The sequence below is a fragment of the Bos mutus genome, chromosome X (genome assembly GCF_027580195.1).
Source record: "Bos mutus isolate GX-2022 chromosome X, NWIPB_WYAK_1.1, whole genome shotgun sequence".
Classification (NCBI taxonomy): domain Eukaryota; kingdom Metazoa; phylum Chordata; class Mammalia; order Artiodactyla; family Bovidae; genus Bos; species Bos mutus.
Window position 1 is genome coordinate 58,343,071 of NC_091646.1, and position 23,248 is coordinate 58,366,318.

General features: G+C 37.5%; 1 protein-coding gene across 1 annotated transcript in view; it reads right to left on the reverse strand.

The window, feature by feature from the left end:
* APOOL (apolipoprotein O like) overlaps window positions 1-23,248 on the reverse strand; it is a 106,001-nt gene that overhangs the window by 13,195 nt on the left and 69,558 nt on the right. The window contains 4 exon segments of the mRNA XM_070365769.1: window positions 1,478-1,569; window positions 9,397-9,495; window positions 11,836-11,890; window positions 15,403-15,522. Of these exon segments, the coding sequence (XP_070221870.1) occupies window positions 1,478-1,569; window positions 9,397-9,495; window positions 11,836-11,890; window positions 15,403-15,522 (366 nt within the window).

Below are 23,248 nucleotides of genomic sequence, written 5' to 3' on the forward strand. Positions count from 1 at the left end.
GGCCAAAGTACTGGAGTTTCAGCTTTAGCATCATTCCTTCCAAAGAAATCCCAGGGCTGATCTCCTTCAGAATGGACTGGTTGGATCTCCTTGCAGTCCAAGGGACTCTCAAGAGTTTTCTCGAACACCACAGTTCAAAAGCATCAATTCTTCGGTGCTCAGCCTTCTTCACAGTCCAGGTCTCACATCCATACATGACCACAGGAAAAACCATAGCCTTGACTAGACGAACCTTTGTTGGCAAAGTAATGTCTCTGCTTTCGAATATGCTATTTAGGTTGGTCATAATTTTCCTTCCAAGGAGTGTCTTTTAATTTCATGGCTGCAGTCACCATCTGCAGTAATTTTGGAGCCCAGAAAAATAAAGTCTGATCTGCCTCTTGAGAAATTTGTATGCAGGTCAGGAAGCAACAGTTAGAACTGGACATGGAACAACAGACTGGTTCCAAATAGGACAAGGAGGACGTCAAGGCTGTATATTGTCACCCTGCTTATTTAACTTATATGCAGAGTACATCATGAGAAACGCTGGACTGGAAGAAACACAAGCTGGAATCAAGATTGCCGGGAGAAATGTCAATAACCTCAGATATGCAGATGATACCACCCTTATGGCGGAAAGTGAAGAGGAACTAAAAAGCCTCTTGATGAAAGTGAAAGTGGAGAGTGAAAAAGTTGGCTTAAAGCTCAACATTCAGAAAACGAAGATCTTTAATATATTAGGCCATTTATGTTTCTTATTTTGTGGATTGTTTGTTCATATACTTTCTTCATTTTCTTAGAGGGCATTCATTGTTTTCCTATTGATTTACAGAAGCTTTTAATATATTGAAGGATATTATTTAGTCCTGTATTATATATGTGCAAATAACTTTCCCAGTTTTTCATTTATCCTTTAACTTTGTACATGGTATACTGTGATCAACAGAAATGTATGACTCTGATGTAGCAAAATACATTATTTTTTATCTTTGATGGCTTCTGGCTGTGTTTTAAGAAGGCCTTTCCTATCTCAAGATTATACAAAAATACCTTTCTGCTCTTCTAATATTTTATAGCATTATATTTTCTCATTATATTTTTATTTCACCTGCAATATTTTTGCATGATATTTGGTAAAGGTCAAAGTATTTTTCTGAAATGTCAATTATTCCAACACATTTCTTGAATAGTCCACCTTTTCTTTACACACTGATCTGAAGTGCCACATGTACATTAATCCTCAAATCATCATTTATATTGTTGAATTATATGTTAACAAACTAATCCTATTTATTTGTGATAATCATGTAATTAACAATGGCATTAACAAGCTGAGATGCTAATGTCATTTTGCCAACAGAGTTGCCACCAGAGTTAATACCAACTATATTTCCCTGAAAATTAAATGTTACAGGTACTGTGTGACATTTAAATATTGTCACACTGAGAATTTAAACAAATACTGAAATGAAGCTATCACTTAAAAAGAGCTTACCTTTGCAATTATTACTGATTGAACGGGGTAGCAAACAGTTGCTCCCAAAGTGGCCAATCCCAATGGATAAGCAATTCTCTTAAACCGAGAACCTGTAACATTCAAACAAACAATTAAACTCCAAACAGATGCTGCCAGACACTTGATGCTTTTAGAACTTTAATGTTTTCTTTGTTCCCCTTTAAGCCATCATCTATGCTAAGTTATTTTTTAGGTAAAAACACCAATCAAGATGAGAGTTAAAATGTCCTTAAGTATTACAGTTCAATTAATCTCCCTTAGTTGTCACATTCAATTTAAGAAAAGTATTCTCAATCTAACATTGATAATTACCTACACAAAGGGGGTTGATAATTTTCTTCTTTTTAAAAGCTAGGTATTTTTTCATGTCCTAAGAAACCCAGAGTTGTAGCCACAGTTTTTCCAAGTTTGTAACACCATGTTAAACTGAAATGGACTCTTTTCAGATATCTTTTTTTTTTTTTAACTAACTCTCTAGAAAGCTGAAATGATCCAGCTAACTAATAAAGATTTTAAAAGGTACATAACTCCTTCATGTCATTGCTTTAGAATACTGAAGTAATAATTTAATAATTGCAAGTAATTTGTAATAATTCATTAATTTTCACTATTGCCTTAATTAAGCATCTAGGAGTCATTTTCAAAGTGTTTAAATTAGCAAAATTCTTCAAAAAAAATCTTCCAAATAGAACCTAACTAGGAACTTCATATATAAAATCTATAGACTTGAAGTTACTCCAGTTAGCCTGAGGAAGTGAAGCTCATATCATGCCCTACCTACGTGGCTTTTCCAGTATTCCCATACCACCACTGAACACTTTCATGGAACCCTAGATTCTACAGAATAGTTTGAAACCCACTACTCTAAGCCGTAGCTTAGTTCAAACAGACTGTTAGTTCAAAACAGTATGTATCTTAAGTGCTTGTGTGGGTACACTTGACTCTAAATATGATCTGGGAAACTATTATAGATATTGCAATTTCTAATTATGGTAAATACTTTTATTCTCTGGAACAGAATTTACAACTCAGTTTAAAAATTGGACAGTTTATCTGGTATATCAGTAAAATATACCAGTTTATCTGGTATATCAGAAAAATATATCAGGCAACTTAACAGTTTAGGGAAGGTAAAACAAGATGTATTTCTCTATCTGGTTTTGACTATTAGTAATGAGGCCTTCTACAGTCATGTCTACAATAGATTGAGCATTGAGGGAGGTGGGTAGGTAGGCAGCTTCCACCCTTAGTTTTACTTTCCTTTAGATATAGACTGGTTTTGGTGATATTGGGAAAGAAGGTATAATTATATTAAAATATGTCTTGCTCACTATTATCCTAGTATCTGTAGTTTGGTTCTTGATTTTACTGACCTAATATTTCTTAATGTAGGTTTCCTTGACTCAGCCAAATTCTAATTCTGCTGCTCCTAAACTTGGAAAGTGGCAGTTTTTCCTTTATGTGTCATCTTATTTTATTCTTTATTTACTTTTTTTGTACTTGCTATACTTCTTAAAATCATTTTAAAATTGAAGTATAACCATTTCTTTATTGATTGACATTGAATAGTATACCATTCTCTAAACAACTATCCAAATGTCTAGTGTATGATGCATACATATGCTTGGATTTATTCTGTTTTTTTCATATGAATATATATCTATGGAAAAAAATGAAAGTGTGGTTAATTTACAATGTTGTGTTAATTTCAGGTGTATAGCAAAGTGATCTAGTTATATATATTCTATTTCAGATTCTTTTCCATTATTGGTTATTACAAGATATTGAATATAGTTCCCTGTGTTATATCATTGTTGTTTATCTAGTTTATATATAGTAGTGTGTATATGTTAATCCCAAACTCCTAATTTTCCTCCCTCTCTCATCCCCACTATCCCCTTTGATAACCATGTTTGTTTTCTATGTCTATGATTCTATTTTTGTTTTTTAAATAAGTTCATTTATATAATTTAGATTCCATATATGTGATATCATATGATACCTGTCTTTCTCTTACTTCACTTACTATGATAATTTCTAAGTCCATCCATGTTGCTGTAAATGGCATTATTTCATTCTTTTTTATGGCTGAGTAATAATATTCCATTCTCTCTGTGTGTATATGTACACACAAGATGTATTCTTTATTATTTAAATATTAAAAAGATTTGCATTCATCCTTTCTTTACTTGATATAAAAGGCCAGGTTACAAGAAAATAAATTGCATTTGTGTTCAACTGCCCTACTCCTATAAGTAGGAAATGACTCTAGACATAGTCACTAACTAGCTATATAATATGTACTATGCAATCACCCAATGATTTCCTTTCTCTAGAGCTCTATCTGTAGCATTATATGATTACACTAAACCAACATCTTTCATACTTTTTTGACCATGACTCACATTGAAGAACAAATTTGACCTATCTCTCTTTGTCTTTTTCTATTTCTCTTTCTCACACACACACACACACACCACTGAAACAAAAGTTTCACAATATTTATCCATACTGAGTATAAAACACTCATATTTGCTATCCTCCTCTATTTTATTTTTGAATAAAATGCTTCCTGAGAATCACCATATTTATTTCACTACCTACTTATAAACTGAGCTCTGTAATTAAAAAAAAAAATATTGGGTTAGATTATTCTAGCTCTGACACTTTGGAGTCATTGTGGATGACCTAAGGAACAGTTTCTCTTACAAGTGGATTATGAGAACTGAGTAATACACTTTGGCCAGTTTCCTTTAAAATTGAATTCTTTGTCTTATTGTTACATATGGTGATCTTGGTTTTCAATGTCTTTCCTAACAAATAATTTATAATATGTATGCAATTAGAGGTTGCATATAGTGTTAGAATAAAAACTATGATACAAGGAGCCATTAATACTATCTATAAAGAAAGTGTTAGATCTATTGTGATAGATACATGGGCTATAGTAGAATACTGGAATGTTTTTATAACTTACAGAGGTTTTATATGTGATTAGGTATACTTGGACTGAGGCTACTTTAAAGACTAAAGCTGGGTAAACCAACAATAATGTATCTGATGTCAAACTCCAGGCTGGTTCAGACATGTGGTTCAGCTGGTTCTAACCACATGTAATTTAGTTTGGAGATAATGACTGGCATTGGGAGACAGAGGATAAATGGAAGGCGCTCAAAATGCCTACTGACCAGAGAACTGACCAGCTTAGTAAGGGCTTAAGTGAGGAGGGGAGGCAGTAATTCCTACTGAGAGAGATTTCCATACCAGAGATGGAAAATGGGCAAATACAAAATTCACCATGTGCTTATGAGAGTTATTTAATGATGTGCAGAAAACAGTTAACATATGCCCAAGACTGCTACCATTAGTAAGGTATGCTTGCAAGACTGGCAATTAGCTGGCACCTGGAAACCTGACTGGTAAGTAGTTCACTACACTAACAGAAACTGTTTCCTAAATCACAAGAATGGATCAGTTCAGTTGAGTTGCTCAGTTGTGTCTGACTCTTCACGACCCCATGGACCACAGTACGCCAGGCTTCCCTGTCCATCACCAACTCCTGGAGTTTACTCAAACTAATGCCCATCGAGTTGGTGGTGCCATCCAACCATCTCATCCTCTGCTGTCCCCTTCTCCTCCCGCCTTCAATCTTTCCCAGCATCAGGGTCTTTTCAGATGAGTCAGTTATTCGTATCAGGTGGCCAAAGTATTGGAATTTCAGCTTTAGCATCAGTCCTTCCAATGAATATTCAGGACTGACTTCCTTTAGGATTGACTGGTTGGGTCTCCTTGCAGTCCAAGGGACTCTCAAGAGTCTTCACCAACACCACTGTTCAAAAGCCCCAATTATTCAGTGCTCAGCTTTCTTTATAGTTCAGCTCTCACAAATAACATGGTTTATGCTGAACCACTATTGATACTTTCGTTCTGGGAGTCTGGAGTCTTGGTACATGCCAGAAAGACAGTGTTTATATGACTAGCCTCCAATAATAGACTCGGTCACTCAGTCTCTAATGAGCTTCTCTGACTGACAACATCTCATAAGTATTGTCACAGTTCATTAGTGGAGGAATTAGGTGCATCTTATATGTGAACCATGAACTTCCAGATGTTCAAGCTGGTTTTAGACAAGGCAGAGGAACCAGAGATCAAATTGCCAACATCTGCTGGATCATCAAAAAAGCAAGAGTGTTCCAGAAAAATATATATTTCTGCTTTATTGACTATGCCAAAGCCTTCAACTGTGTGGATCACAATAAACTGTGGAAAATTCTGAAAGAGATGGGAATACCAGACGTCCTGACCTGCCTCTTGAGAAACCTATATGCAGGTCAGGAAGCAACAGTTAGAACTGGACATGGAACAACAGACTGGTTCCAAATAGGAAAAGGAGGACGTCAAGGCTGTATATTGTCACCCTGCTTATTTAACTTCTATGCAGAGTACATCATGAGAAACGCTGGGCTGGAAGAAGCACAAGCTGGAATCAAGATTGCCAGGAGAAATATCAATAACCTCAGATATGCAGATGACACCACCCTTATGGCAGAAAGTGAAGAGGAACTAAAAAGCCTCTTGATGAAACTGAAAGAGGAGAGTGAAAAAGTTGGCTTAAAGCTCAACATTCAGAAAACGAAGATCATGGCATCTGGTCCCATCACTTCATGGGAAATAGATGGGGAAACAGTGGAAACAGTATCAGACTTTATTTTTTTGGGCTCCAAAATCACTGCAGATGGTGACTGCAGCCATGAAATTAAAAGACGCTTACTCCTTGGAAGGAAAGTTACGACCAACCTAGATAGCATATTCAAAAGCAGAGACATTACTTTGCCAACAAAGGTCCGTCTAGTCAAGGCTATGGTTTTTCCAGTGGTCATGTATGGATGTGAGGGTTGGAGGGTGAAGAAAGCTGAGCACCGAAGAATCGATGCTTTTGAACTGTGGTGTTCGAGAAGACTCTTGAGAGTCCCTTGGACTGCAAAGAGATCCAACCAGTCCATTCTAAAGGAGATCGGTCCTGGGTGTTCTTTGGAAGGAATGATGCTAAAGCTGAAACACCAGTATTTTGGCCACTTCATGCAAAGAACTGACTCATTGGAAAAGACTCTGATGCTGGGAGGGATTGAAGGCAGGAGGAGAAGGGGACAACAGAGGATGAGATGGCTGGATGGCATCACTGACTCGATGGATGTGAGTTTGAGTGAACTCCGGGAGTTGGTCATGGACAGGGAGGCCTGGTGTGCTGCATTCATGGGGTTGCAAAGAGTCGGACATGACTGAGCAACTGAACTGAGTTGAACTGAACTGAACTATGACTTACACTAGGAGCCTGGCAGGGTAGTCATCAGGGTCGCAAAGAGTTGGACATGACTGAAGTGACTGAGCATACACACATGACTTACACGACTCTACTGGGAGAAAACTCCTGGAAGCTTGTAATTCATTTCCTCTAAGCTTTGCCTGACGTATCTTTTCTCTTTGTTGATTTTACTTTGCATCCTTTCAATGGAATAAATCTTAGCCATGGATATGACTATAGGTTGACTCCTCTAAGTCTTCTGAACTAACCATCTAATCTGGGAATGGCTGTGGGGACTCTCTCTGTACAAGTGGTATAGTGAGAAGGAAGGACAAAGTTGGTAGAGATACGGAGTACAAAGATGAAAAGAAATGAAATATATTAACCCTCATATGCTGAATGAGAGTAGTGATTGAGTTGTCTACCTCAGAATCTCCATTCCCAGCTAGCTGATGTCAGTTCCAACAACCTTGGTCAGGATGAGACAAAGAGAGAATAAAATTTTTCTGAGATGTATCAGTATCTCTGTCTCAATTTCTTAATATAGTCCCCCAAATATGGGTGTTCACAATTAAGCAGAGAAAAGCAGTTTGAGTGGTTAGTATACATTATTATATAAATGTAAAATTTTCAAGATCTTTTTTTTAATAGCGAGAGATTATTAAGATCTTGTCAAAAATAATGTTATCTAAGAGATGAAAAACAAAATGATAAATTACAATTTTAACAGGAACAGCTCTATATTTTTCAAATTTTATTTTTAAAAGACCATTCGGGAAATTCAACTTTTGGCAGGGGTTCAGTTCTATCCATTTTAATATATGTACAGAGTCATGAAACCACCACTACAATAAGGATATGGTCTATCACTCCTAAAAATTATCTCATGCTATCCCTTTGTAGTCACACCTTTCCCCCACCCCTAATCCCTGTGAACCACTAACTTATTCTTTGTCACTAAAGTTTTGCCTTTTTGAGAATAATATGAATGGAATCATACATTGTGTAACTTTTTAAGACTGGCTTTTTTAACTCAGATTCATCAAGATTGTTGTACGTGTCAATGGTTCATTCCTTTTGTTCCTAAGTAGTATTCCTTTGTATGAATGTGCCATAGATTAGTTCACTGTTGAAAGACATTTAGGTTGTTTGCAGCTTTCGGTGGCTATGAATGGAGTTACTATAAATACATCAGGGAAGCCTGGCATGCTGCAGCTCATGGGATCACAAAGAGTCAGACATGACTGGGCGAATGAACAACAATGACAACTATAAACATTAGTGTACAGGTTATCCAGAGTAAATACCCAAGAGTGGGAATACTGTGTCTCATAGTAATTACATGTTTAACTTTATGAGAAACTGTCAGGCTATTTTCCAGAATGGCTATCTCATTTTGTATTCCTACCAAAAGTGTACAAGAGTGTTAGTTGCTCTACATTCTCAACTACATTTTGTATGAGCATTCTTAATTTGAGATATTTTTTTAATTGTTATTATTATTATTATTTTTTTTACTTTACAATATTGTATTGGTTTGCCATACATCAACATGCATCCACCACAGGTGAACACGTGTTCCCCATCCTGAACCCCCTCCCATCTCCCTCCCCATACCATCCCTCTCAGTCATCCCAGTGCACCAGCCCCAAGCTTCCTGTATCCTGCATTGAACCTGGACTGGCGATTCGTTTCTTATATAATATTATACATGTTTCAATGCCATTCTCCCAAATCATCCCCCACCCCGACCCATAGAGTCCAAAAGACTGCTCTATACATCAGTGTCTCTTTTGCTGTCTCACATACAGGGTTATCATTACCATCTTTCTAAATTCCATATATATGCATTAGTGTACTGTATTGGTGTTTTTCTTTCTGGCTTACTTCACTCTGTACAATAGGCTCCAGTTTTATCCACCTCATTAGAACTGATTCAAATGTATTCTTTTTAATGGCTGAGTAATACTCCATTGTGTATATGTACCACTGCTTTCTTATCCATTCATCTGCTGATGGACATCTAGGTTGCTTCCATGTCCTGGCTATTATAATAGGTATGTATTGTTATCTCACTGTATCTTTTTGAAAAAAAGTTATTTATTTTTTTATTGAAGGTTAATTGCTTTACAGAATTTTATTGTTTTCTGTCAAACATCAACAAGAATCAGCCATAGGTGCACCCATATCCCCTCCCTCCTGAGCCTCCCTCCAATCTCCCTCCCCATTGAACCCTTCTAGATTGCTATAGAGTTCCCTGAATCATACAGCAAATTCCCATTGGCTATCTATTTTACATATGGTATTGCAAGTTTCCAGGTTACTCTCATCATACATCTCACTCACTGTAGTTTTAATTTGCATTTCCTTAATAACTAATGATATTGGACTTCTTTTTGAATCACTGTATTTCTAAAAACACAAAAAAGTCTTTGTGAAAGTAAAGTAAACACACGGTACTATAGAATCTAAAAATTTTTTACATTAGCCTACCCTACTAATATTCAATAAGGGATATGTGGTTTTCCTGTAGCAGTAAAATTCAGAAATTAGTATAACAGCATTGAAAGAGGGAATATATATATTTTAACCTTACCTTTTCTTGCTGAAATGAAGCCTGCCAATCCTGAAACTGTAATCACTCCAATTTTTGGAAGAAAATCTCGAGGTGGATTCTTCAAATACACATATGCATCTCAAGAAATCAGTTAAAAATTAATATGAATAACTTACAATTTTGGGCATTCATATCAGTATGATGAAAAGTTAAGAGATTTGCTTAGATAATAGCAGATGATTTAAACATTTGTGAGAGCCAGCTCATTGGAAAAGAGCCTGATGCTGGGAAAGATCAAAGACAAAAGGAGAAGGGGATGAGATGGTTGAATGGCATCACTGGCTCAATGGACATGAGTTTTAGCAAACTCCAGGAGATAGTGAAGGACAGAGGAGCCTGGCAGGCTACAGTCCATGGGGTTGCAAACAGCTGGACAAGGCTTAGCGACTGAAAAACAACAAAAAGAACTACACAAAATAATGATTTGAGAAGCAACTTAAAAAGCCAGTTATAATAGTTACCTGCTACAGAATAAAAATCTTCCTTCCACAGCTTATTTAATAGCATTTGTTTTCTTAATAGAGGTGATTATTACACTTTAATGAAATATAATGCTAGAGTGCACACCTTAAGATGGATTACTATAAATTCCTGATTGTGTATGTATAATAATGGAAACGCTTCTGGCCTTATCTATTTAAACAATGGTATAATACAGAACGGAGAAGGCAATGGCAACCCACTCCAGTACTCTCGCTTGAAAAATCCCATGGACGGAGGAGCCTGGTAGGCTGCAGCCCATGGGGTCGCTAAGAGTCGGGCATGACTGAGCAACTTCACTTTCACTTTTCACTTTCATGCACTGGAGAAGGAAATGGCAACCCACTCCAGTGTTCTTGCCTGGAGAATCCCAGGGACAGAGGAGCCTAGTGGGCTGCCGTCTATGGGGTCACACAGAGTCAGATGTGACTGAAGCGACTTAGCAGCAGCAGCAGCAGCAGGATACAGAAAGAATTGAAATAGATACTTTATTAAGGAACTTTGAATAAGGGTCTAGTAAAACATGCAGCTACTACACTCTGCTTGTCACACTATCCCCAGTAACCTCAGAGTAGTTGTTGCTCTCAGTTAAAACCAATGGTCAGTGTACAGACAAAAAGTAGACAGAGGGTGGGTAGAGGTCCAGATTTCTTGACTTTTTTAATATGTTTATATGGTTTCTGGTTCCAGGCAACCCCAAAAAACACTCTTCTATCATAATTATTTAATGGATTTCATTTATTTAATATTCCTCAAGGCTGATGAGGCATATAACTTGGAATTAATTGGAATTAATCTCTACACACATTATATGATGATACATATACAGGTTATCAGTATCAGTGACATTTAAAGATTTTAGCTAATCTTTCTGTCCCTACCGCCAACACACATTTATTTTGACAACTGACTTAGTCCAAGAAGGGAGCTATATTTGCTGCCAAACTCTATTATCAAATTAACAAGTCAAATACAATTATTTTCCAACATTAGCTCAAAAATTCTAGGGTGACTAATTGAAGTACTGTTTCCGAGCAATAGGTAGCAAACTACTATGCATTTTAACAGCAAACAGTACTTATTTAAACTAACTAATAATAATGGAGATATATTTCTAGTTTATGGTTTATGAATATGTAATATGGGTTTTGTAACCAAAACAGTTTGAGTCCAGGTGTTGCCACTTACTAGCTATGTGACCTTGGTAATCCACTTAACCCTTCTAAACTACAGGTTCGTCATCTATAAAATGGGAGTAAGTATAATACCAACACGAAGAAGGCAATGGCACCCCACTCCAGTACTCTTGCCTGGAAAATCCCATGGGTGGAGGAGCCTGGTAGGCTGCAGTCCATGGGGTTGCTAAGAGTTGGACACGACTGAGCAACTTCACTTTCACTGTTCACTTTCATGCATTGGAGAAGGAAATGGCAACCCACTCGTGTTCTTGCCTGGAGAATCCCAGGGACGGGGGAGCCTGGTGGGCTGCCGTCTATGGGGTCGCACAGAGTCGGACACGACTGAAGCGACTTAGCAGCAGCAGCAGCAGCAACCCTGTATTAGGTGTTCTAAGGGCTACAGAACTCAAATAAGACACGGTTGCTGATCCTTGAGAATTCAACACCCTGATTAAGCTGTCTAAATCAGTAAGTGACTTAGCAGCAGTAGCAGCATAATACCAACATTCACAGGTTTGCTACAAAATTAAATTAGATAAATTATGTAAAATGCTTATTATAGTGCCTCAACATATAATAATTGCTAAATAAAAAATTGATACCATTGCTTTATTATTGTCATAAACTGCTATATGGAGTATCTTCTGAGTTGGTCAAACATGATAATGATTAACATTCCAGGTATGTTTTCTCACATGTAAACCCTGCAAGTTAAAAAGACAATAGAACATTTCTGAATATAGATGGTTCACTCACCTACCTTTTCCAAAATGCACTGTATCCATTATCCCATTTTTCACAAAGACATAAACGCCCTAAGTAAAAAGGAGGGGAAAAAGGACATCTGTATTTTTGAAGATGTTGATAATTAGATCAAATAGCCCACATCTCTGAGAGTGTATGAAATTTCACCAAAATAAATTTAGCTTCTCTATTATCTATCAAGACACTTCTTGAACTTAGCTTCTCTTCTTGTTTTTCATCTATTTAACATGGATAATACATGTTATTATTTTCCTCATATAAATGGGTAAAGTAATGCCTAGAAAATAATCATTGCAGATCACAGAAAAGTTATTACAGAAATACAAAGATTTATCATCTTATTTTATGACAGTGTAGAAAAATGAATGGAATTTTTAAAAAGCATGAAGAGAGGTACATTTCAGCCTAGAAGCAACATCTGATTAATAAAGATGTAACAGCAACAACATTAATGATTTGTGGAGAAAACAACAAAAAGCCTAAACAAAGTGCTTCACCTCCCTTTTTCTTAGTGTGCATTCAGTTCAGTTCAGTAGCTCAGTTGCGTCCATCTTTAGTGATACCGTGGACGGCAGCACGCTAGGCTTCCCTGTCCATCACCAACTCCCGGAACTTGCTCAAACTCATGTCTATCGAGTCAGAGATGCCATCCAACCATCTCATCCTCTGTTGTCCCCTTCTCCTCCCGCCTTCAATCTTTCCCAGCATCAGGGTCTTTTCAAATGAGTCAGTTCTTTGCATCAGGTGGCCAAAGTATTGGAGTTTCAGCTTTAGCATCAGCCCTTCCAATGAATATTCAGGACTGACTTCCTTTAGGATTGACTGGTTGGGTCTCCTTGCAGTCCAAGGGACTCTAAAGAGTCTTCTCCAACACCACGGTTCAAAAGCATCAATTCTTCAGTGCTCAGCTTTCTTTATAGTCCAATGCTCACATCCATGCATGACTACTGGAAAAACCATAGCTTTGACTATATGGACCTTGTCAGCAAAGTAATGTCTCTGCTTTTAATATGCTGTCTTGATTTGTCATAGCTTTTCTTCCAAGGAACAAGTGTCTTAATTTCATGGCTGCAGTCACCATCTGCAGTGATTTTGGAGCCCAAGAAAATAAAGTTTGTCACTGTTTCCATTGTTTCCCCATCTATTTGCCATGAAGTGATGGGACCGAATGTCATGATCATAGTTTTTTGAATGTTGAGTTTTATAGTGTGCATTAGAAAAATAAATAAGACATTTATCTTAGGATAGAAATCATCCTACACAGTTTTTCAATAGGAACATAAATTCTCTGCAAATCAACATCATATTAACCCATTTGAGGGATTAAAGCTTTAAATTAAATTACTTCTTTTACCTGTTTATATTTTAATACAGGAAATATTGTTACACACATTTTTTTAATAGGTATTATCTCAATTACATCAGAAGAAAAATGAAGGTATGGTATAATTTACCAGTATAATTGCCCATTGTCATGCTGTATTCTATCAATGGAACTACAAAACACAGTGTAAATATATAGTCTCCTTCTATGAACTAGATGCTATGAAATCATGGAATAAAAACAACAAAAAACACAACAAAAGATTTTCAAAGAAAAGAAAATAGAAATAATTACATTAAATAAGAAAGAAATAAGTTATTGCTATTGACAAAGTATTAGTAACTTTGTCTCAGATACGTTCATGATGATCAGGTCCAGAACCTGTTCACTGTGTTTTAAAGCTGTACAAACCAACAGGTACCTTAATTGCCACTGAGCTATTTTTCTTTAGGTATTGTCTCTTGAGAAAATGTTACCTTCAAAGTTATAATACTTACAGACCAGTTGATTGGGAATCATGTAACTGTTGAGGAAGAAAACTAGTCACTTCTTTTGGGAAATTTTCCTTAGCTGTGTTTAGGAATTCACTTTTACCACTGGAGGTCACTGCTACCTGAATTTCAAAACACTAAGGAATAGGAGTAGAAAATGAATTTGCCCTCCATGATTCTAAGTTTAATGCAAAATGTATTTTGAGTCAGAGTTAATTTTTAGAGAATAGATTATTTTTAAGAGAAAATTAGAGAGGAAATGTTTACATTGAAGATGAAATGCATTTTAAAGCACCCTCCTTCAACTTATTCAGTTCAGCATATTAACAGAATAAAAAGTTCTTTTGGTCTTAAATTGGGTGATGGTAACAATAGCAATTGAAAGATCTCTCAGGAACAATTTCCCTCAATGAAAACGACTTTGAGGACACGATGGAAAATGAGCTCTCAAGAGACTTCAGTCTGAATCATCCAGATGTTGACACATAGCCTCAGGGGCATGATTCAGACCTTATTAGTTAAGCTATTTCTTGCTAAGACCAAACTATAGTACAACTAGTCAAACTATTAAGAGTGTATTAAACGTCCATCAGAATTGTTTGACAGGCATAAAATAAAACACCATGTATTCATCAGATGTTTGAAATGCCAGCTGAAATGACCATAGTCCAAAGATTTGCTATTTAAGAACATTAGAATTTTCTTTCTAAAAAGAATGGATTAGAAACAAAAAAGGCACAGGGGTTCACAATTGGATAGGTTAGATTTGAGGGAAAGTTGTGTGGTTATTAGGTCAAAATGATTAAAATAATAGTACCAACATTATCACTATGACACTGATACTGGAAATGTTGATATTAGCACACATCTATGTGGATGTGATAATGAAACAGCAGTAATCTACTAGCTTATTCCACCATTCTACTACTGGATAGTGTCGATTCAAAGCTAAGTATTAAAATAAGGTGAATTCTATTTTGTCCAATAGATGACTATAGTCAGAAATGTCTTATGAACCAAACCCAATATGTGAACATTTTACTTAGTCAAATAAGGAACAATGCGGAAGTAACCTCAGAACTTCATGTAAAAACTCAAACAATGTTTTGTACATGCCATGTGACATAAATGCTTGTTGAACTTCTTTAATCTACGCAGTAGTGGTAGAGTACATTATATATGGCCACAAATTTTTTGCTGCTACTCATACTGAGAGATGGTATCTAATTCCTCTCTCATAAAAACTGTGTTGGCCTTAGTGACTTTATTTAACAACAAAGTATTGTACAAGTAACCTTCCCAGACATCTTAAGATAGGTTGGTGAATTGCGACTAGGGCTTCTTGTAACATTTTCTCTAGAAGCCCTGAACTGTACATATAAGTTATCTGACTACCTGAGGCTGGGTATAGATGCTTCAGTCAACATTCCCAGCTGAGCCCAGCCTTCTAGCCATCTGTGACAAGGTACCAGCAATGAGAATGAAGTTGTCTTGGACCCTCTAGATCAATCCATTCACCTGACGAATATCACTGAGTGACCTTTGTCAATAACATATGTGACAGAAGAATCAGCTATCTGAAGTATGATTAAATTTCTGACTTACAAAATCATGAGTTAGAATAGTTACCATTTTAAACCATTAAGTTTTGGGGAAGTTTGTTACACATCAGTGGATAACTGAAACAACTGTTATGTAAGACAAATGAGAACCCTCTGATATTAAACCACTATCAGAATTCACTTACCTTGCACCAGCCAATATAACGACTGGTTGTAGTGCGAATGGATGCAAAGCCCATTTGTAAATGACCAGGCTGCTCTTCAACATATTTAGACTGGAGTGGTGGTGCAGTATATATGGGGAGCTAGAAGGGAAAAAGTTCATGTCAAAAATATAAAATAGCTGGACTTCTTTTTTCTAGCATATTGCAGGATAAGAATCCTTACCAACCTTGCTACTGAAAACAACTGAAAAATACTGATAAAATATATTTTGCATGTGTGCTAGGTCATTTCAGTCACGTCCAACTCTTTGTGACCCTATGGACTATGTAGCCCTCCAGGCTCCTCCAGGCAAGAATACTGGAGTGGGTTGCCATGCCCTCCTCCAGGGGATCTTCCTGACCCAGGGATCAAATCTGCATCTCTTATGTCTCCTGCATTGGCAGGCAAGTTCTTTACCACTAACGCCACCTGGGAAGACCAAAATATGTTGTAAACCATCTTAAATGCAGGAATAACCTGGTAACGTGTTTATAAAGACTATTCAAAAGCCAGACATTAAGTGAAAGCAAAAATGCAGAGATGAACAACAAAACCAGCTTTTACCTTGATGTCATTTGCTGTGAAACAGATGGTTATTGGAGTATGGATTCAGAAAACAAAACCCAGAATGAGCTTTAGGTGGGCAATCTTACTGGAGACTACTTAAAAACTGGTATCTCAAGGTGCTGCATCCCAAATTAAGGTTGAGCTAGAAATAAACATTTCACTGTAAGGGACTGTTAAGATAACTGATTGTCTCAAAGATTGGTCACTGAATAGAGAAGAAAGAACATTTCCTAAGAATTGGCAATCACAAGTGAGAACTCATAAACTACAGCACAAAACTATCTCAATAATTTAAGAAATCTCAAATCAATTATACATGTAGTGTGCTCCCAGGCTGGTATACCCCACAGATATGTGGCAGATGCAAATGAACAGATCCTCTCTGGAGGAAGCTATGCAGACTTCAAAGAATTACAACAGATAAAGTTCTATGAAATATGAAACCACAATTTTGAAAAATTTAAAAAATTCAAAGAAGCAAAATTAGAAAAAAATTAGAAAGGATCTTGACAAGAGCTAGCAGAAACAACAAAGAGCAGAATCAGAGCCGCAAAAATGTCAACACTAGAACACATGATATCAAATACATGTATTTTTTGTTGTTGTTGACAATGAGGGCTACTCCATTTCTTCTAAGGGGATCCTTGCCCACAATAGTAGATATAATGGTCATCTGAATTAAATTTGCCCATTCCTGTTCATTTTAGTTCACTGATTCCTAAAATGTTGATGTTCACTCTTGCCATCTCCTCTTTGACCATGTCCAATTTACCTTGCTTCATGAACCTAACATTCCAGGTTCCTATGTACCATTTTTTGTCTACAGGATTGGAATTTACTTTCAACACCATACCCATTCATACCTGATCATCATTTCTGCTTTAGCTCAGACAATTCATTCTTTCTAGAGCTATTTCTCTGCTCTTCCCCAGTAGCATATTGTACACCTACCAACTTGGGGTTCTCATCGTCCAGAATCATATATTTTTCCCTTTTCATAGGTTCATGGGTTCTCAAGGCAACAATACTGAAGTGGTTTGCCATTCCCTTCTCCACTGGACAACATTTTTCCAGAACTCTCAACCATGACCCATCCGTATTTGGTGACAAGATTCCAAAATGCAGTACATGGGTACAATCTCAAAAATGACAGAATAATCTCAGCTTGTTCACAAGGCAAACCATTCAATATCACAGTAATCCAAATCTATGCCTCAACCACTAATGCTGAAGAAGCTGAAGTTGTATGGTTATATGAAGACCTAACCTAGAACTAACATAAAAAAAAAAAAAGATGTCCTTTTCACAATAGGGGATTGGAATGCAAAAGTAGGAAGTCAAGAGTTACCTGGAGTAATAGGCAAGTTTGGCCTTGGGAGTACAAAATGAACTAGAGCAAAGGCTAATAGAGTTTTGCTACAAGAACACAATGATCATAGCAAACACTTCTTCAAACAACTCAAGAGATGACTCTACACATGGACATCATCAGATGGTCAATACCAAAATCAGATTATATTCTTTGAAGCCAAAGATGGAGAAGCAAAAACAAGACCACTAGCTGACTGGCTCAGATCATGAGCTCCTTATTGAAAAATTCAGGCTTAAATTGAAGAAAGTAGAGAAAATCACTAGATCATTCAGGTATGACCTAAATCAAATTCTTTATGATTATTCAGTGGGGATGACAAATAGATTCAAGGTATTAGATCTGATAAGAGTGCTTGAAGAACTATGGAGGGGGGTTCATAACATTGTACAAGAGGTGGTGACCAAAATCATCCCACAGAAAAAGAAATGCAAGAAGGCAAAATGGTTGTCTGAGGAGGTCTTACAAACAGCTGAGAAAAGAAGAAAAGCTGAAGGCAAATTAGAAAGGGAAAAACATACCCAACTGAATGCAGAGTTCCAGAGAGTAGAAAGGAGAGGTAAGAAAGCCTTCCTAAGCTAACAATGAAAAGAATAGGCGAAAACAATAGAATGGGAAAGACTAGATATCTCAAGAAAATTGGAGATATCAAGGGAATATTTCATGAAAAGGTGGGCACTACAAAGGACAGAAATGGTAAGGACTTAACAGAAGCAGAAGAGATTAAGAAGACGTAGCAAAAATACACAGAAGAACTATATAAAAGCCTTAAGACCTGCATAACCATGATGTTGTGATCACTCACCTAGAGCCAGACATCCTAGAACATGAAGTCAAGGGGCCTTAGGAAGCATTACTACAAACAAAGCTAGTGAGGGTGATGAAATTCCAGCAGAACTATTTAAAATCCTAAAAGATGATGCTGTTAAAGTGCTGCACTCAATATGCCATTAAATTTTGAAAACTCCTCAATGGCTATAGGACTGGAAAAGGTCTGTTTTCATTCCAATCTTAAAGACAGACAATGCCAAAGAATGCTCAAACTATCATACAACTGCATTAATTTCACATGCTAGCAAGGTAATGCTCAAAATCCTTCAACCTAGACTTCAGCAGTACATGAACTGAAAAATTTCAGATGTATAAGCTAGATTTAGAAAAGGCAGAAGAATCAGAACCCAAATTGCTGACATCTGTTGGATCATAGGAAAAGCAAGAGAATTCCAGAAAAATATCTAATTCTGCTTTATTGACTATGCCAAAGCCTTTAATTGTGTGGATCACAACTGCGGAAAATTCTTAAAGAGATGGGAATACCAGACCACCTTACCGGTCTCCTCAGAAACCTGTATGCAGGTCAAAAAGCAATAGTTACTACTGGACATAGAACATGGACTGGTTCAAAATTGGGAAAGGAGTATGTCATGGCTGTATATTGTTATATTGCTTATTTAACTTATATGCAGATTACATCATATGAAATGCCAGGCTGGATGAATCATGAGCTGTAACCAAGTTTGCCAGGAGAAATATCAAAAATCTCAGATATGCAGATGATACCATTATAATGGCAGAAATCAAAGAGGAACTAAAAAACCTCTTGATGAGGTTCAAAGAAAAGAGTTAAAAAGATAGCTTAAAATTCAACATTCAAAAAACTAATTTCACGGCATGGCAGGCATCTGGTCCCTTTCAGTTCAGTTCAGTTCAGTCGCTCAGTCATGTCCGACTCTTTGCGACCCCATGAACTGCAGCACACCAGGCCTCCCTGTCCATCACCAACTCCCAGAGTCTACCCATATACATGTCCATCAGTCGGTGATGCCATCCAACCATCTCATCCTCTGTCAGCCCCTTCTACTCCTGCCCTCAATCTTTCCCAGCATCAGGGTCTTTTCAAATGAGTCAGCTCTTCATATCAGGTGGCCAAAGTATTGGGGTTTCAGCTTCAACATCAGTCCTTCCAAAGAACACCCAGGACTGATCTCCCCCAGGATGGACTGGTTGGATCTCCTTGCAGTCCAAGGGACTCTCAAGAGTCTTCTCCAACACCACAGTTCAAAAGCACCAAGTCTTCGGCACACAGCTTCCTTTATAGTCTGCGGGGAGCCGGTGAGGCATTCCACTCGTGACAAAGGTCATGAGGAAGGAGGCTCGGCATACGCAAAGGCGGGATCGAGCCTCAGGAGTCCCCCCGGATATTCTCGAGCATTTTCCCCCAAAAAACCAGAGTCTGCCTACTTTATTGCTTTGTGCTCTCACCTCTGACTTTACTGGGGGCTGTCCCCTACCACCATCTCGCTCTCTCTGTCAAAGAGTTAACTTACAGCTCCAATTAATAAAGTTCCTGGGCAATTAGGAGTGTTTAAATCCAAACCCCTCTGATGGCTCTCTAACTCACCTGACAAGTTTACCCGGACTCCTGCAGCTATGCATACGATTGTTTACAGTCTCCCAGCCTCGAGAGGCATGGGAAGCTTAAGATATTCAAATAGCTTAGAGCCTCTCAGAGAGTTAAAAACTGTCAGAATAAACTAGTAAAGGATTTCATTGATGAGTCAATGCTTGTTGCCAAGTTTTCACATCCCCTGAATTGTATCCTTGAATATGTATCAATTAATAGTGGGTATGTAGAAAAAATAAGTAGTGGCCTTGGTGTTAGTAACTTTAGACCCTTAAGGTAATAAATTCTTTCCTTTGTTGTAAACCCATTACACATCCGCCCTATAGGAATGCAATTTTATCTTTGGAAGATGGTGCCAAACCTTGAAATAATTACTCTTAGAGAAAGTAAGTCTTTGTTGATAAGTCCTTGTCAAGAGTCATAAAATGTTAGTAGGCCTTCTGGCCAGAAGATGATGTAAATCACCTAAACCATTTGTATACGATACATTTGCAGGAAAGAAACCTTGGTTTTGATAAGAACCAAAGACTGCTGACTTTGCATCCCCTATTATCCTCTATGAGTAACTTAGGTATAAAAGCCCCTGTTAAAAATAAAGCTATGGGCCTTGTTCACCAGCGCTTGGTCTCCCCATGTCATTCTTCCCTTTAACTTCCAGCTGAGTCTCCATCTGGAGCGCGGAACCCACCACGCTTACTAATCATGCCTGGGCTTCTAAGACCCACTCGAGAAGGTGTCTAGGGTGAGACACCTTCCGCTATTCGAGAGGCGCGCCTGCGCTCACGTAAGTGGTGCAAACTTCTTGTCTTGAAGTTTTATTGGTCTCCCGCGTAAACCAAGCTACTCAGCTTCTTTTCTCCACTGAATTTTCCTACTGAGCTATCCTCATTCTATTGTTCTCTATATCTCTAATTAGCATATAAATATCGCCTAGGCCGTCTCTCCTTCGAATACCCTGGATCAGCTGGGGCTGGTCCCCGGCAATAGTCCAACTCTCACATCCATACATGACCACTGGAAAAACCATAGCCTTGAATAGATGGACCTTTGTTGGCAAAGTAATGTCTCTGCTTTTGAATATGCTGTCTAGGTTGGTCATAACTTTTCTTCCAAGGAGTAAGTGTCTTTTAATTTCATGGCTGCAATCACCATCTGCAGTGATTTTGGAGCCCCAAAAAATAAAGTCAGCCACTGTTTCCCCATCTATTTGCCATGAAGTGATGGGACCAGATGCCATGATCTTAATGAATTTTTCTGAATGTTGAGCTTTAAGCCAACTTTTTCACTCTCCTCTTTCACTTTCATCAAGAGGCTCTTTAGTTCTTCACTTTCTGCCATAAGGGTGGTGTCATCTGCATATCTGAGGTTATTGATATTTCTCCCAGCAATCTTGATTCTCATGGCAAATGGATGAGGAAAAAGTGGAAAAGTGGCAGATTATATTTTCTTATGCTCGAAAATCACTGTGAATGGTGACCATAGCCATGAAATTAAGACACCTGCTCCTTGGAAGAAAAGCTATGACAAACCTAGACATTAAAAAGCAGAGGCATCACTTTGCTGACAAAGGTCCATATAGTTCAAGCTATGGTTTTTCAAGTATTCATGTACAGATGGGAGAGTTGTACCATAAAGAAGGCTTAGTGCCAAATAATTGTTTTTATTTTTTAAATTGTGGTGCTGGAGAAGACTCCTGAGAGTACCTCAGAGCGCAAGGACATCAAACCAGTCAACCCTGAAGGAAATCAACCCTGAATATTCATTGGAAGTACTGATGCTTAAGCTGAAGCTCTGATATTTTGGCCACCTGATGAGAGGAGCCAACTCATTGGAAAAGACCCTGATGCTGGGAAAGACTGAGGGCAGGAGAAGAAGGGGTGACAGAGAATGAGATGGTTGGATGGCATCACCGACTCTATGGACATGAGCTTGAGCAAACTCCAGGAGATGGAGTGAAGGACAGTGAAATCTGGTGTGCTCCATTCCTTGCAGTCGCAACGAGTTGGATAGAATTCAGTGACTGAACAACAACAACATATGTTTTATATTTAGAGAAATAAAAGGGGAAATTTGAGTTTAAAGCTAGAGACTACTGAAAGGTTGTTATTCAATCACGTGAAGACACCGGGATTCTTGGCCCCAGGAGGAGAAGAATTCAATCTAGGGCCAGAGACGAGGCTTGATCGTTCAGCGCTTTTGTGTACTAAAGTTCTTTTAAAGTATGAAGGAGATAGAGAAAGCTTCTGACATAGGCATCAGAAGGGGGCAGAAAGAGTACCCGCTTGCTAGTGTTAATAATGAGGTTATATAATCCAAAGAATGTCTGGAGGTTGTAAAGACCTCCTCCGACCTACTCCCATAATTTACATTTTAAGATAACAGAATTAGCCAGAAGGTTTAACCCAGAGACTGTCCTCAGGTAGGATACATTATTGTTATATAATCCTAGGGAATGTGGAGAAGGAAAAAAAGTTTGTCCTTTCTTCCTCCTTGAGAATTCCAGACCCCTCTCTCCTTGGGGACCCCTAGACACCTTATCAACCTGCCTAGGAAATGACTCTATCACTACAAAAATTACCAAAGCTAATGAAAATAAAGTGAAAGAGAACTAACTTCTAGTACTGGAGATTAAAACTTAAAGAACTCAGTCGATAAGTTTTCATAGATCAGAAACAGTTTAGAGCTGCTGACGGATTTTGTGAACTAGTAGTCCTGAGAGAAATTGTTATGCAAAGAAATGAAAAAAAAATATGAAAGTGGTATGTACAATAGATTGAGAACTATCAACTTAGGTCTAATCAGAGTTCCAAAAGAAAGGAGAACGATTGGGGCAGAAGTAATATTTAAAGAGAATAGTTAAGATTTTTCTAGAACTTACAAACACTTGACAAGTTCAGAAATGCAACATATCCCAAACAGGATAAATAAAAAGTGGTCCACAACTAGACAAATGATAGTGAAACTCCATAATGCCAAGAAAAAGAGGGGGTATTAAAAAGAAAACCAGATAGAAAAAACAGATTACCTTCAAATGAATAAAAATTAGATAAAATTCTGAAAAACAACATTGGAAAGCATAATATCTTCAATGTGCTAAAAAAGTAACTCTACTGAGAATTATATATTCAGTAGAATATCTTTGTTTCAAAAATGAGGGGAGAAGTAAGGACATATTCAGACAGACAAAATCCAAGATAGTTTGAAACAAGATGATGTTCAGTGGGAAATTTCGAATCATGTACTTAAGGTAGAAGAAAAATGTTCCCATTGAGAAGGTCTGTGATAGAAGAAAGAATCATTAGCAAAGAAAGTTGTAGATACATGAGTAAAACTGAAACAATGAAAATATACCATAATAATTGTATGCATGTATTTAAAAAATAGAACTATATCCCTGAAGGTAGTATAAATTAGGAAAGGCTTCTCAGGTGGTGCAGTGGTCAAGAATCCACCTGCCAATGCAGGAGATGAGGGTTAAATCCCTGGG